The sequence below is a fragment of the Myodes glareolus genome, chromosome 14 (genome assembly GCF_982192425.1).
Source record: "Myodes glareolus chromosome 14, mMyoGla1.1, whole genome shotgun sequence".
NCBI classification, from domain to species: Eukaryota; Metazoa; Chordata; class Mammalia; order Rodentia; family Cricetidae; genus Myodes; species Myodes glareolus.
The window spans coordinates 49,960,952-49,976,554 of NC_142039.1; the positions used below are offsets into that span (position 1 = coordinate 49,960,952).

The 15,603-nt window shown below is 44.1% G+C and overlaps 1 protein-coding gene across 3 annotated transcripts; it reads right to left on the bottom strand.

The window, feature by feature from the left end:
* Nucleotides 1–1,422: 1,422 nt before the first annotated feature.
* On the bottom strand, nucleotides 1,423–9,585 carry Serpinb1 (serpin family B member 1). 3 transcript variants are annotated; one of them, XM_048428107.3, is made up of 7 exons: nucleotides 9,434–9,585; nucleotides 8,282–8,457; nucleotides 6,616–6,753; nucleotides 5,631–5,748; nucleotides 3,956–4,098; nucleotides 3,597–3,764; nucleotides 1,423–1,934 (listed from the first exon to the last, which is right to left on the bottom strand). In XM_048428107.3, exons 2-7 carry the CDS (start codon nucleotides 8,447–8,449, stop codon nucleotides 1,530–1,532), a joined length of 1,140 nt encoding a protein of 379 aa, XP_048284064.1. In that variant the 5' UTR covers nucleotides 8,450–8,457; nucleotides 9,434–9,585; the 3' UTR covers nucleotides 1,423–1,529. The 3 variants fall into 3 exon arrangements, with proteins under 3 accessions (XP_048284064.1, XP_087752621.1, XP_087752622.1); XM_087896495.1 differs by lacking the exon at nucleotides 9,434–9,585 and adding an exon at nucleotides 9,172–9,193; XM_087896496.1 differs by lacking the exon at nucleotides 9,434–9,585 and adding an exon at nucleotides 9,057–9,078.
* Between the last annotated feature and the right edge of the window lie 6,018 nt (nucleotides 9,586–15,603).

A 15,603-nucleotide genomic window follows, 5' to 3' on the forward strand; every position in this document is an offset into this window, starting at 1 on the left:
GACCCCACCTCTTAAGGTTTCACCATCTCCCAGGAACACTACATGGGTCTTTGGAGGAATATTCCAGATCCAAACTAAAGGAACAGCCCAAAGGAAGAGCTAGAGGTAGTGTCTACTGCTTTTCTTTTCTCCTAGATCTGGGAGAACCTGGAGTGCGTAGGTGATAGTATTTGACTGGGGGAGTGGGGAGAATGTAGATGAAAGTTCTTGTCCCACCCAATCCTGCAACCATTTGGTCCCAAATAAACACACAGAGGCTTATAGTAATTATAAACTGTTTGGTCTAATGCTCAGACTTATTACTAACTAGCTCTTACCACTTAAATTCACCCATAATTCTTGTCTATGTGTAGCCACTTGGTACATTTTCTCAGTAATGCATTCTCATCTTGCTTCCTCTGCATCTTGCTGGTGACTGTCTCTCTGCCTTTCCTTTTCTCAGAATTCTCTGAGTCTGGTTGCCCCGCCTATACTTCCTGCCTGGCTACTAGCCAATCGGCAAATTTATTAAACCAAAAGAATGACAAATCATTACAGTGTACAAAAGCATTATCCCACAGTTGGAGAAGAAAAAAGTTCCCTGGTGATTTCCTACAGTTTGGATTCTAACCTATGCAGTCATCACTATCAGTTGACCTCATTCACCAATTGCGCTTATGAATGTAGCCTTGGCTTGCCTGCGAGAAAAGAGGATGGGCACCACCTGTCTTGCAGAGTCAACGAATCAACAGTCTTATGGAAGAACAAAATGGAGAATCCAAAGGAGTGCATTTGACAAAAGTCAATCCAAGAGTCCCTAGTTCAGCTTCCTTCACTACTATACAAAGCCACCCTATCACTATAGCAACCTGTGTAATGGTGGTCAAAAACACAGAAAAGCTGATTGATAAGGTCATTAATCCTACAGCATGGAATCATAGGAGGCAAATGTGTCTTCATAAGGAGGGTGGTCTTTGTTCCCATAGTGTATCTGTTTTAACCCTCCCTTCAATAACCAAGAATGCCTTTGACTGTGGCTTCCAAAACTCTAGCTTTAAAAGAAACAGCATGGTTTCATTTCACAAAGCATAAGGGAAATTAGATAGTAATTGTTATTTGGGATTTTTTAATTTAATTAATGTGTTATTACTTGTTAGTTTTTATCCCTCTTTCTTTTTTGCCTTACTCTAATTCTAAACTGAGAAACAACTGTCTTTGAAAAAAGCCATACCTTCTCATGCCTGTCAGAAGAGTATGTCAATTCCATAGGTTACCTTATGGTCAAGAATTATACACCCGATTTATTGAAAAGAATAAATGAACTGTTGCACTCAACAACAACCATTGAATTATTTTCAAGGTTAAAAAACAAAATAGACACCCATGCCTAAAGTCATGCGTATAAAAAGCCAACAGGATTAAACACACAAAGGAAACTAAAGATTAGTTTCTGTATAGACATTTTATTGGCAAGGGCCAATGGAAATTATCGTCATTGAAATCTCAGGGAATAAAACTCTAAGCTCTGTCTTGTACCTCTAAAGTCTCTTCTATGGGGAACAAACTCTACCGAGGAAGAGCACGTTAGCTGTGGGGTTGTGCCGAATGAAGAAGAGGAATGGGTGATCCACTGTGAACTCTTCCTCCGGCAACAGCATGGCGAACGTGGCGATGCCTCCTGTGGCGGCGGCTGCCTCTGTTCCCTCCTCATTCACTTCCACAAAGGACTTGTGGATGATTTTTGATATGAAAAGATCTCTGGCGCCTGACATGCCAGACAGATCAGCCTTCCCATTGCTAAAGAGATCCTGCACTCCCAGGCGGCCGAGGTTGGAGTTGAGTGTGTAGCTTTCTTCCAGCTTGAATCTGGGCAATTTGACATGGACATCAATGTTTTCCAAGTGCTCACGCTTGGTCCATTCCTGAAGTTTTTCCAAAGTCAATTGCTCCTCAATCTAGAATTAATGTAAAACAGAAAGAAGTTAATTTATTACTGTGATAAGGTACTATTCAAATGAATGGATTCACAATTGGCACTGCTCATACGGTTTCCTTTACGCTTTCTGCCCCAACAGATTCTACTTAAAAGATTTCATTTTTGTCTGTCAGTTGGTGGAATATGGCAGAACTGTTTTCTAGGTTCTTGAGGATCCAAGTACAAACACATTCAATACCAAGTCTGTCAGCCATTCTTCCTCTCTCCTGCTCATCTGCCCATCCATCCTTCTCTCAATCCATCACTCACCCAACTCTCTCGGATTCTTCCCTCCTGCTCTTCATTCAGTCCACCCATCTATCCATTCCTCCATCTACTCAGGATTTCCCAAACCTCTATCACACTGAATCACTTTGATAAGCCAGCACAGCTTTTTTTATTGTAGTTGCTTGAATGGTACAAGGGAAAATTTAGAAGTTTCTTCTATTTATTCTGAAACATCCTAAAGTTGCAGTGATCTGTAAACTTCACGATAACTGAAGTAGTCTCTAATAACTTCCGGATAAAAGTTTAAAAAGGAACACAATGTATGGGACTTAGTTCATTTAAAACAAGGAAAGCTTGCGTGGGGCACACAGCTGCAATCGCAGCATCTGTGAGTCACTGAGGAAAGGTTGCGAGGTTAAGGCCACCCTAGACTGCACAGCAAGACCTTGCCCATGGAATGGAGTGGAGTGGAGTCAAGTAGAGCAGAACAGAGGAGAGAGGAGTGGAATAGAATATAATAGATAGAATAGAATAGAATAATCATACTAATGGCACCAACTTCGTAGCATTGTTGTGACTATTGAATAAATCGATGTATTTAAAGGGTTTGACACAGAGTAAGTACCATATAAATATCAAGTATTATTGTGCCTCTATTGGACTAGAACAGAACCACTTATCTTACGGAGAGTGAAAGTTTCTTTCTTGAGATTAGAGTCTCATTTTATAATAAAATAAAACACCAGAAAGAAAATACAACTGACAAAAGGACCACATTCATAGTGCCAGTAGTCAGTACCTACTCTGTACATGAGAAATGACCCCAGGTCCTTCCTGATGCCGGCGTAGGCTGGAAAGGAACAAGAGTGAAGGCGCATGGTGGCCTAGGATTTCTGAGGGAAAACTGTAATCTTCACAATTGTGTCTACTTCTAAGCCTGTCAGGAGACACCCAGTCCCCAAAGATGTAATCACTTCTTACTGTACTTTCTTTCAAGTTACTTCGAGAGACTTTCTGTGAGGGAGCACTCACCACGGTTCCATTTTCCTTTAAATCCTCAGATGTTCCTCTGTCACAATGGCTCATGGAAAGCCATGGTATTCTGAACATTTAAGCTGTAGGCTTCTGGGTTGAGAGTGTGGCTCAGTGACAGAACACTTTCTTAGCACAAGGTACTTGGGTACTTCAAATTATGAGTAGTAATAATAATGATGATGATGATAACAGTATAAACATGATGCCTCAGAGTAGCAAGCTCTGATGGACTATATTAATAAAAATGGTGGTGAACTGGAAGGGATTTCCTGTAAAGTCTATGGATGAACAGCAAGCGCGTGCAGTACAGTGCACGTATGGGAAGTGGAAGCACAGCACAGTGAAAGGAGCCATGAATCATGATGCCGATAGCAGGTACCTTCTTAAGACCAGTGGACTCATCCTCGATGTCTTCAGGCAGCAGAATGACCATGCTAAGTTCTTCCCCTTGGTACGGCAGCTCCAGCACCTTGCAATTCAGATCCTGAATGTACCCGATTGGAAGTTTTTTCTTTTGATACATCATCTTCACGGTTTTTGTGTCTTTCTGGATGGTTACAAAAAGAAAAAAAAAATCACCCCAATTATTTCCTCTTGTCTTTCAAAGAGAGGAATTTGGGGCCTTGGGGAGGAGTTCTCAGTGGTAACAGCCTGGCTTATTGGGGAAGCCCTGTGGTATATCCCTGGTACTCACACACATACAAACAAGAACAGCCCAGGAGGATAGTGTCACCTGACCTTATTCAGTCGGAATGGAGCATCGGTTGTGTCCTGCTTCCTGAATTTATCCTTCCACATTCCTTTGAAGTAGATGGCATTCACCAGGACAAGTTTGGTCATACTGTCAACCACACCCGCAGCTAACAGTTCTGGAATTTTCCCTGAAAAGATAAAGTCAGCTTTTTTAAAGGTCCGCCTTAGAATTCCAAACTTGAATAGATAATTAGCTCGAAAATGTGATTTAGACATAGAATTCGCACTTCATTTTGCTTTAACTTGGTGTTAAGTTAGGAATTTGTCCCATTTTTATTTGAAATAAGTCAATTTGTAAGACCCACAAGTCTCACTGAGAGAGCTTGTGTCTAGCACGTCCTAAGGTTCCATCCCTTGAACCAGAAAAATAAAATCACTAAAATAAGTCAACTGTCTGCCAAGGTTTAAAATGAGAACATTCATCTTTACTGGGTGGAGACAATAACCCTTATTTTGTGAATGCTTCCTTCTTTACAGAAAACAAACAAAATTCCTTAGTGGAAATGTTTGTAGTCATTGACAAATGATGTCTTCAAATCTGCTAAGTAGAAGCCTGCTCTCATGAAAAGGATTTTTAACAAATCTCTAAGAGATGAGACTTAGCCAGTGGGTAAGTCTATTGAAACAGAAGCCATTCTCCCCACAGCCTGGCACACTGCTGGGTAGGAAGGGACGGGCTCCCCTGGGTGCTGACTCACACAGTAGCAAGACTGAAGAGAGATCCATTACCAAGCTGAATTGGGTCCAGAGGGTGAGTCACTCCCGACTCACTGTCGGACAAGTTACTGTAGGACAAGATGCTGGCCGAAACTATTACGAATTCAACAGTTTCTAAATACCGATTTCATATGTTCCGTGAGGTTTCACAACCCATTTCTTTCAATACAAGCATGAAACACTTTGGGAGAGGCATTTTTATTAATTTTATTCTGCATTTCAATGTTGATTTTAACTTTACAATGTAGTTTGGGGGAACCCATAGGTACTCAACTGCTTCCATTAAATCTCTCCACTGATAAATTTCTAACATCTGAAGTTCTCCTTTCTACTAGGGAACGCCAGTGTCCATGACTCAGGAGTTGGGAAGTTGAGGGAGGGAGAAAGAAGAAGCAAGTGAGAGAGTGGAAGGGGGAGTAAGAACCTGTGCACAATGGCTCTGCTATGGTTCAGAAGGGTTAAAAGTTTGGTCCCTGATCCATACAGCATTGAAAGGCAGCAGAGCCTTTAAGATGTGGGACCTAGTCAGGGGTCTTTAGGTCACCGGGGAATGCATTTTCTTTTGGTTTTTTATTTTGAGAGAGGGTCTTGCTATATGTACTCAAAGCAATCCTTTTGCCTCAGCATTCCAAGAGCTGGGATTGTCGGTCTTCATCATCAAACCCATTCTGGAGGAGGGATGCTGCTATTGAAAACAATGGTAAGACACTGGTCTCTCCCTCTTCCTTTTTATTCACCAGTGAGGTGAACGGGCCTCCTCTGCCATGTTGTCTCACCACAAGGCACTGTATTTCCATGGTACCAAATCAATAGGATCAGTTGGTTATAGATGGAAACCATCAAAACCACGAGTCCAAATCAGTCTTTTATAGCTGATTGTGACAGGTATGAGCAACAGCAAGAGAAAGCTGACTAACAGGGCCAGTACAGTGCAGTCTCTTACCTTCGGTTTGATCTTTGACCCACTTGTTTATGACCTTCCTTGCATCGTCAGAGGCCTGCTGAAAATCCACGGGGGCCAGGTCGGCACCGTACATTTTCTGAGTTGAAGCCAAGAACTCCTATTTTTTAAAAAGAAAGGGCCATGAATAACTTCTATTCCCTAAAGAAGTTTTCTAAAATCCTGAAAAGAAAAAAGTCACAAAAATTAAAAAGTTTCATTAAAATCTAACCTTTGTACTTTTTTTGTTGTGTTGAAAAATGCATAACACTAAATTTACTGCCCTAACCATTTTTTTAAAGTTATGGTGGAGTAGTGGTAAATATAGCTCTTTATTTAACGTTTCTGATGTTAATGCAAAGGTTACTAATTCCTTTTGAATCTTATATCAATGCTCCATAAGCCAGCAAAAGTTGATTATACTTCTAGTGGCTTTTCAGATCTTCTTTTGCTTTGTGTGAGTATGCATATGTGGTATGTGTGTGTATGGTGTGCATACCTGTGCATCTGTGGAGTGTTTGCGTGTGTACATGAGTGTATATGGGTGTGCATGCCTGTGCATTTGTGGAGGCAAGAGAAGTGATCAGATGTCCTGGTCTTACGCTCGGCCTTATTCCTTTGAAATAAGGTCTCTTCCTGAGCCCGGCTAGGGTGGTGGTCCCAAGCCCATGATCCACCTAGTTTCATTCCCCATAGTTCTGGGATGGCAGGAGAGTGGGAGGCTATGTCTGGCATCTTTTATGAGTACCGGGATCAAAACTCAGGTTCGCAGGCCTGCACAGGTAAGCTCTCTTACCCACTGAGTCACTTCAATACTGCTCTTGTTTTAATAAAGCATTGAGGGAGGAACTTTTTGTTAGAAAGACCGTGAGATGCACACTCCACCTGCATTCTCTGTTGTTTTTATGAATGGCCTGCACCATGGTTGTGATGGGAAAAGTCCATATCACTTTAGGAAGTTTCAGAATGTGAAGCGCTCTGTACTTACAGGAAGGAAATCGTAGGTTTTCTCTCCGTACAGTCTGTTAGCAAGTTTCAGAGTGTGGGAGGCCCCACGTTTGCTCACTTCAGCATTCAGGCTTTGAAACCTTGAATGGACGTCCTCAACGGCATCGAAATGAAAGGCCTAAAGTAAAGAAAACATTCTTTGTACAATCATTGGTTTTGAAGTTATAAAATGATTCCTTGGTGTCTGTTTCCATCAAATTATTATTTTTTCTTAATGCTGATTAGCTCCAGCCATAATTATCAATATGTCTTCTGGAGAGCAAACAAAACAGAACCGGAAATATATGGCTCAGTGAGACCTAATAATTACATTAAACTTGGCTTCTAAATAATTTTTAAAATAGTTTCACAAATGTGAATGGTTAACACCCTAAATATTTATATCTGATTTTTTTTCCAAAAAAGATTAAATGGTATGATCATGTATGTATTATGGGGCATATACAATTCTGCTAAAAAACAAATCTCAGAAATAGTGAAAATAAGTGAGACCCAAAAGGTAAGACTGATTGGGGCCTTTTTCTTTTGTTATCTTACTAGAGTCCACAGCTCACTCCCTTGGAAAATAACTTCCTTAAGTTTATTCTGGTGAGAGTGTAATTCCTCGTCTATTAGGGGCAATCACTGGGCCCTTTATGGTTTTATGAGACCTGGGCTGGTTACTCACCCTATGACACAAAGGACCAAAGGCACATAGGGTCCACAGTTCATGCTACTCACTGAGGTGTGCAGAGCTTGCTACGAGAATGCACCTACTGGCATGAAATGCAGAGGAAGAAGCCGGCAACATTGAAGTGGATGTGTCCTGTGAGAGGCACCTATCCGCAGGTGCAGAGTAACCAGGCAGGTTTAGTTAGGAAACCCCTTCCTCATCCCTGTCTAGGCTTCCGAAGGTGGCAGAATTCCCTCTCAGAATTAACAACAAGAGCAGAAGTCCCCTCAACACACATTAAGGAAGACTAGGAAGCTTCGGGAAGGGAGACAAAAGTGACCTGCTGTTTCCTCTGTGTGTGTGTGTGTGTGTGTGTGTGTGTGTGTGTGAGTGTGCCCGCATGGTGGTGGAGTGTTGATCCCTTTTGCCAGGCCACAAGGACTCTCCGATTCTCCCAGAGAACTACAGTCAGTCAAAGGAAGCTGCAGAGAGTCACAGGGTTAACCCTGGGAACACAGACAGGTGGCTGGCTACTTTTTACCTTGTCCCTACAAACAGGCACCACCACCACCCTGCCTACTGGAGCACGTTCCCATATCTCTCACGCTTGCAGGTTACACTGTATTACCGGCGCGATAAATGAGCAATGGTGCTCCATGCAAAATGAAGACGGGAGGCAGCCTGCTCTGAGGAGGTGGAGGGCTTACGGGAAGCTGTCAGACTCACTCCTGGGAACAGGAGCACCAAGCCTGCAGGTATTGCTGTCTTTGTTCATGCTATGTCACCAACTGAACAGAAACAGCGCTCTATGCGTAGTTAAAGCTGATAGAGAATGGACAACTGATTGTTCTTGGAGGGGCTTTTCGAAAGTCTGACTGCACCCCGAGCAGCTACTGAACCCAGTTCGACATGGTTTGGAAAACACCAGGAGAGCTCCAAGGCATGACTATTCGCAGGGAGTGAGAGAGAGCTGTCCAGCTTTGCTTCTGCTCACCTTAGAGAGCTGGGCTGCAGTGTCGCCTTTGGTCCCCAGAAAGACCATGGCCAAGGCAGAGGAAATGCTGAAGGGTGAGATGAAGATGTTCCCCGTGGAGTTGTCTTCCGTCAGGGTGCGGAACAGTTCCAAGGCAAAGAGGGTGTTGGCTGTGCTCAACTGCTCCATGGTGAAGGCTGCAACAGGGAGCCGAGATCAGCATTCCCAACTACTGCGCCAGCAAGACCCTCTCCCTTAACTTTGCCAACCACCCCTAAGACCCTGCAATCTAGGATCTCCCAGGCTCCCCATCCCGCCCAGTCCCAACCTGTCCAATCTTATCTTTCTCAAGAGGACAAAAATACACCCCCAGGCACACAAAATAGGGGCTAGATTTCAGCTGTGACACAGACCCGGAGCCCAGGGTGTCTTATGACTCTAACCTTCCAGACAGTGAGTGAGCTTGGCACCTCCCCCCCCCCCCCCAATTGCATAGCCTTTTATCTGGAGCTCTCTCCCTGTGTTAGTCAAGTCCTTGTTCACCTGGGCAACAAATCCAGAAAACCACATCGACTCACTCTGCACACAAGCAGATTCTGGTAAATTTTAGGGATTCAGTTCTCCATGCCTGAGTTCCAGCTTGCAATCTCGGTTGGAGTGGGATTTGCAAGTCTGAGAAACCCTCTCCCAGAGTCAGACCGTGGGCAACAGGGAAGAGGACTCTCAGGAGTCCCTTTTGCAAACATCTGATGCCTACAGTGGGTAAGTGCTGCTTGGGGGGCCTTCTGCTGCTAACCTGGGTCTCTCCACTCAAAGCTTGTTTGTTCAAGTACGGGCCAATCACAGGCGCCGTGGCTACTTAGCAACCAGGGCCAAATCCAGTTCTTATTATTGAGGATCTAGGATCTCACCCGCTCCCCTCCGAGTCTCCCTGCAGACAGGATTGACCCGGTGCGGCTGCTGGACACTTTCCCTTAGCTCAAGGTCTAAAAAGGGATCTGGGGGAAAAGAAAATTCTCACTGAGATCGTCCTCCCTCTAGCCCGGGCGTGAGGTGGCGCTGGGGATCCAGGAAGCATTCCCGATCAGCTTGGGTGAGCTGTCTGCTCGGGGAGCACGAAGTTTGGCGTCTTCCTACCAATCACCTCCCTACGACGCCACCCGCCGGCCTTACCTGTAGCGAAGCAGTAGCAGCTGCTGCAGTTCTAGGAAAAAGCGCCCACGGCCAGCTGCAGCCCTTATAGTATGCGGAAGGGGAGTGTCGTCCTGGCAGGCCCAGCCTGGGTGGGGAGGTTCCTTCCGTGGTGACAGCTTCTATCTGGGTTTGCCGGACTAGCAAAAGGAAAGCAGAAGTTTGAGCGACTGACAGGGACTCGTACTTTTCTCAGTTCTAGGTCTGTCTCTGTTTCTCTAAGCAGAGACCTAGTAAATTATTTCTTCCTGAGCTATGAACAGCCGAAAGAATAAATGTCACCTCTTACAGGTGAAAGGATTCCCTTTTGAGTTCCATTGAAACAGTGGGAAATCTCTAGGGATCGTGTGTGTGTGTGTGTGTGTGTGTGTGTGTGTGTGTATGTGTGTGTGTAGGGGGGTGGGGTGGAGAAACACATTTGTGGCCTCTCGTGGAGAAAGATCATCTTGGATAAGGTAGCTAGTTCCGAGCAACATCCTTGACTGCTCTACCTTTTGGGTCCCAAGGCTAGTGTCTAGACCTGTAATGTCAACAGAACCTTTCAGTTGTTGCTGGTTCAGTTGTTGGTTTCAGTTGTTGTTGTTCAGCCGGTCCTTGTCTGCACACAGGGATCCTTGGATTGTCCATTCATTCAGTTGCCACACTGAATAGGTGTCCAGGCTGTTGGCAATGGCAGAGGAGACAGTAAAGATGTAGTCTGATGTGGTGGCAGAGGTGGTTAGCATGGTCCTAACTATGCAGGGCCTGTTGCATAGATTGTTTATGCCCAGTCTAGGTCAGAAGAGTGCCACAAAGTGATCAGATGGCAGCCATGCCCAGTGTACCCATGTGATTACAGTTTTACGGAGCCATCAGTGGTCACACCTCTGAGTTCTGGACCTTAAGCCGCAGAAGGAACCAGACAGTATAGGTCACTCGGTCCCTGCTAATAAGTTAGCTTGTAGAGTCAGCTGATCCCTTGGTATTTCATCTGGACCCAATCTTTAATATACCATTTCCATTAAACCACAAAATTCTGTTGTGCCTGTCTTTTTTAACCCAATTGTGTTGCAGATCGAAATACCCAAGACTGGAGGATTATAGATTATAAACCACAAAAATTTGTCTGACAGCTCTGCAAGCTAGGGAGTCCAAGTTGGTCAGGTTGCCAGCAGGTTTGTTGTCTGTTTTCAATGTGGTATCTCCTGAAGATGGTGAGATGCTTCAGTGGGTCAAGGTGTTTGCCACTAAGCCTGATGACCCAAATTTGAAGCTTGGAACCCACAGTGTAGAAAAAGAACTGACTCCAGAAAGTTGTCCTCTTACCTCTATATAGGTGCCAGAGCATGCGCGCGAGCACACACACACACACACACACACACACACACGCTAAAAAAAAAAATCACCTTGTTGTTGTGTCCTCAAAGATGGAAAGTGGAATCATAAAAAGAACTGAATACCTCTTTAAAGAGTCTCAATCCCACTCACAAGGGACTTCTTAATACTAGTAGAGGATTAAGTTTCAATATGAAATTTAGAAACAACACAAACATGCAAATCACAGTCCCAGCCACCAGTCTTGGTCTCCTCAACCACATGTCTGATATGGTTGGAATGTATCTGCTGGACATAACCCCTATTGTGAGGTATCAAAAGGTAGAAACTTGGTGTGGTCTTTGGGAGGTAGCAGCTTTGAGAGGTGATAAGATTACATCAGGTTTTATTATTTTATTGAATATATTTTCTGTGCCTTTGAGCTGGAGTTCTTCTCCTTCTACCCCTATTATTCTTAGGTTTGATCTTTTCATAACGTCCCAGATTTCCTAGATGTTTTGTGTTAAGAATTTGTTGGCTTTAATGTTTTCTTTGACCAGTGAGTCTATTTCCTCTATAGTATTTTCAGCACCTGAGATTCTTTCTTATGTCTCTTGTACTCTGTTGGTTATACTTGTCTCTATAGTTCCTGTTCGTTTACCTGGATTTTCCATATCCAGAATTCCCTCAGTTTGTATTTTCTTTATTACCTCTATTTCAGTCTTCAAGTCTTGAACTGTTTGCTTCATCTGTTTGAGTGTTTTTCTTGGTTTTCTTGGGTTTCTTTGAATGATTTATTAATTTTTCCAATTTTTTGTTTGTCTTTTCCTCCATTTCTTTAAGGGAGTTTTTCATTTCCTCTTTAAATGTCTCCATCATTTTCATAAAGTTACATTTAAAGTCATTTTCTTCTGCTTTTTCTGGGTTAGGATGATCAAGTCTTCCTCTTGTGTGACAACTGGGTTTCTGGTGTTACCATGTTGCTTTTTAGGTTGTTGGAGGAATTCTTGAATTGGTGCCTACCCATCTCTTCCTTCAAATGAAGCCAGCAGTGTCTTTGCATCTTGGTCCAATCCTTGCAGTGGCTGTCTGAGTGTTTTTCTTGGTCTGCTCTGTTCTGCCAATGTCTGTATCAGAAAGCCTCTGAAGTCTCTTTAAGCCTGTGCTCTTGGCCTTCTCTCCTAGTTCACTCTCTTGGTGCTCTCTCTTGGTCTCCTTAGTGTTGTAGCAAGCTCTTAATTCTTAGGCGGGGTGTGGCTAGTAGATCTTAAGTCCCCTCAGTATTGGAGCAAGCTGTGTTTCAGAGTTCCACAGAGGTTGCAGGAGGGTAGGCAGGCGGGTTGAGAACTTGAGGGAATGGGATAGTCAAGATGGAGGAAGGACAGAGATGAGAGCAAGGAAAGAAATATCTTGATTGAGAAGGCCACTTTAGGGTTAGCAGAAACCTGGCTCTAGAGAAATTCTCAGGAATCCACAAGGATGACCCCAGCTAAGACTCTAAGCAATTGAGGAGATGGGGCCTGATCTTGACTTGCCCTGTAGTCAGACTGATGAATATCTTAAATATCATCATAGAACCTTCATCCAGCAACTGATGGAAGCAGAGATAGAGACCTGTATCAGAGCACTGGACTGAGCTCCCAAACTCCATTTGAAGAGTGGGAGGAATGAGAATATGAGCAAAGAGGTCAAGACCATGATGGGTACACCCATTGAAACAGTTTACCTGAGCTAATGGGAGCTCACCAACTCCAGCCAGACTAGGAAGGAACAAGCATAGGACCAAACTAATTCCTCTGAATGTGGGTGACAGTTTCATGGCCTGGGCAGATTAAGGGCCCACTGTCAATGACACCAAGTACTGGCTTTTTGGGAACCTATTCTCTTTGGATGGATACCTCCTTGCTCAGACTAGATATAGTAGGGAGGGCCTTGGATCTTCCCCAAAGCAATGTGCCTTACCCTCTCTGAGGATTGGATGGGGGTGGGGTGAGAGGGTGTGTGGAGGAAATTGGAGGAGGAGAGGGAGTGGGAACTTGGATTGGTATTTTTTTAAAAAAAAAATCTAATAAAAAATTACATCAGGTTGTCAGAGTGATTCCCTCATTAAATACTAGCTACTGCTCTCAAGACCACTAGGTGGCGCCCACGTCTCAGCTCTTACGTGCTTTATGAGTCCAGTGCTTCTGACTTTCCCAGGTTGCTGCTGTCCCTTAGCAATTAACTCCACAGCTCTGGAATCTTGGAATCTTATCCTGTGATGCCATACATCGCCTTGGGATTCTGCCCAGATGAAGGTTACTGTCAGATGTCCAGTCTTGAACCTTGAGAATTCAGTTATCAAGTCTCAAATGTTTTATTGTAGCAACATAAATGGACCCTGTCCTTTTCACATACAAAATACATTCATCCCAAGTCCCCCAATTTAATTCTAGTATAACCAAAATAAGATATGAGTTTCAAAATATTATTCTTAGAGAGTCTTTGAAACCAAACAAGTTAATTTCTTTCGAATTAAGGTAAGAGCAGCTTAGGACAGACATTCCTTTTATAAAAATCAGTGATAGGCAAGGAGAAAGAAGTGGAAGTTTACACAAACGTCCAAAGCCCAGCGTTACAAGAACTATGAGACTTTAGAATAACCACATCAGAGCTCCCTGGCTTCATCGTCCAGGGCTCTCAGGGCAGGGTACTTGGGTGTCTAAGGCTCTGGAGGAGCCCATCCCCCTTGACCACTAGGTGGCGCTCACGCAGCACCTTTTACAGACCGAGTCAAGCGTTTCTGGGTCTCCTCCGGAATCCTGGAAGAGGCCCCGCCTCTAGCTCTGCGAAACCTCTTCCTTGTGGGGACTCTACAGTGGCACAACTCCTGGCTCCAATAGACATTACTGTGTGGTGGCTCCGCTTCTGCTGCCACTCTGCCCAGGACCTGCCTCTTAAAGGCATCCCTTGAAATCCAGAAGAACGTGTCACACTGCTCCATCTCACAATCGGCTGGCCTGACACCTCGAAGGACTGTAGAACCGAGGAGGGCCACATAGGAATGCGGGTGCAGCTGAGGTATCCCAATTTTCACAGCGCACTTGGCTCCTCCCTTCAAACTCTTCTGCTTGCAGCACTCGGGTTTGTGATGGGCCTGGCGACTGGGATAATCCATGTGATGACTTTGACTCACTCTTCCTTGCACCTGGTTTCTTGCCGTATTATTCTCTTTATCAAAGGTTAGTTTAGGGTACACCCTTTATCTTCTTTCCTGGGCATGCACTTTCTTTCTTTAAATGGTGGAGCTTTTCCTGAATCTTTAAGTTTGGTGCTCGCCAGCCCCTCTACACAGAGAGGGAGAGGAAGAAGGGAGGAAGGGAGGAAGGGTGGGGATTAAGTTCACTCACTGGTTTTATCCTGAGGAAAGTGCTAAGTTGCTCAAACTGGCCTCTAAGTGGCCATCCTCCTGTCTCAGCCTCTCAAGTAGCTGGGGTGACAGTCTTGCTTATGTGCCATCACACCTGGCTTCCCTTTTGATCGTAAATTCTGTCTTTAACTTGTTGCTTTCTTTTATTGTGCATCAAGCAATCAAATACTCTTAATAGTTTCCTCAGACGTTCTGTGTTGCTTCCGTTTCCACCAAATATCCTAGCTCATTGCTTTTGCAGTCTGTCGCCCACAGAGCATCAGGGCACGGGACTAATTCTGCCAAGTTCACTGTCACTTTGAGAGGCCAGTCTTTCCTTGGGTTCCCCACACCTTGTTCCTCATCTCCATCTCAGATGCACTCAGAATTGCCATTACCGTCCATGCTTCTGCCAACATTTGCATCAAAGCCATTCAAGACATCTCTCAGAAGGGCTGGGCCCTCCCTGTAGCTCCCCACTTCTGAGCTGCCGCCATTGTCATCCTTAATGTTCCATCAGTAGAAATCTAGAGGCCTTCTGTTGTGTACCTCCAACTCTTCCAGTCTGTCACCACTCACAGCCAAAGCCATTGCCGTGTTTGGGGGTGGTTACTGTAGCCACAGTACAAACATAATACTAATATCTTAGTTTGTGGTATTGTAACCAAATAGTGAAATGGAGTAGTTTGTTTTAAACAATTGTTTCTCTAAGGCCCTGCCCCCTCTTTCGGGCAGCACAACAGAACCAGTCCTAGTAGCACAGGTGTGGGAGAGCCAGCCCCCAAACCGACCAAGGGAGAACTGTCCCCATTTCCCATCTGGACCCAGGGTTATGACTTGGCCTGCCCCGACTTCCACCCCATCTATGATCTGCATGAAGCGAACTGACCCACAGACCAAAAGCTGCAGGATCTCCCAACACAGGGCAGCATCAGGATGTCCTGGAATGGTCCTAGTGAGGGCCCAGCATCGATCTTGTGGTGGAGACCAGGGGCTGCGAACCAGACCAATGCCTCTTTGTAATGAACACTTCCAAGTAGAGATGTATGGACAAAGGGTTATAAAGTGTTACCTGTTGGGTTGCACTGCAGCTTCCATGACAAGATTTTTAATTCGTTCCTTTTTTATTTTCTCATTTTATTTTCTTTCTTTTTTTTTGCTCTTAGATTTTGTTTTCTTGGGAGGGTGCAAAGGGATGGAAATGAATGAGATCAAGATACATGATGTGAAAAATTTAAAAATAAATTAATAATAAATTTATTTTTTAAAAAAATGTAAAAATAAATTTAAAAATAAATCAAATAATTTTTTTCTCTCACTTTTAGAGGATAAAAGCTTGAGGTGCTGGTATGCTCTGTGTTTGGTGAAATTTTCTCTCTGCTTCTGAGATGGTGCCTGCTTGCTGAGTGCACATCAATTACTAATCAAGAAAATGATCTCACAGGATTGCCCACAGGCCAATCTGATGGGG

Excerpts from the sequence above, each read along its gene's own strand:
- Serpinb1 (XM_048428107.3), bottom strand. The coding sequence starts at position 8,449 with ATGGAGCAGTTGAGCACAGCCAACACCCTCTTTGCCTTGGAACTGTTC. Across the intron at positions 5,749-6,615 it reads AAACCTACGATTTCCTTCCT|GAGTTCTTGGCTTCAACTCA; the intron begins GTAAGTACAGAG and ends TTTAAAAAATAG. Across the intron at positions 3,765-3,955 it reads CTCCATTCCGACTGAATAAG|AAAGACACAAAAACCGTGAA; the intron begins GTCAGGTGACAC and ends GTAACCATCCAG.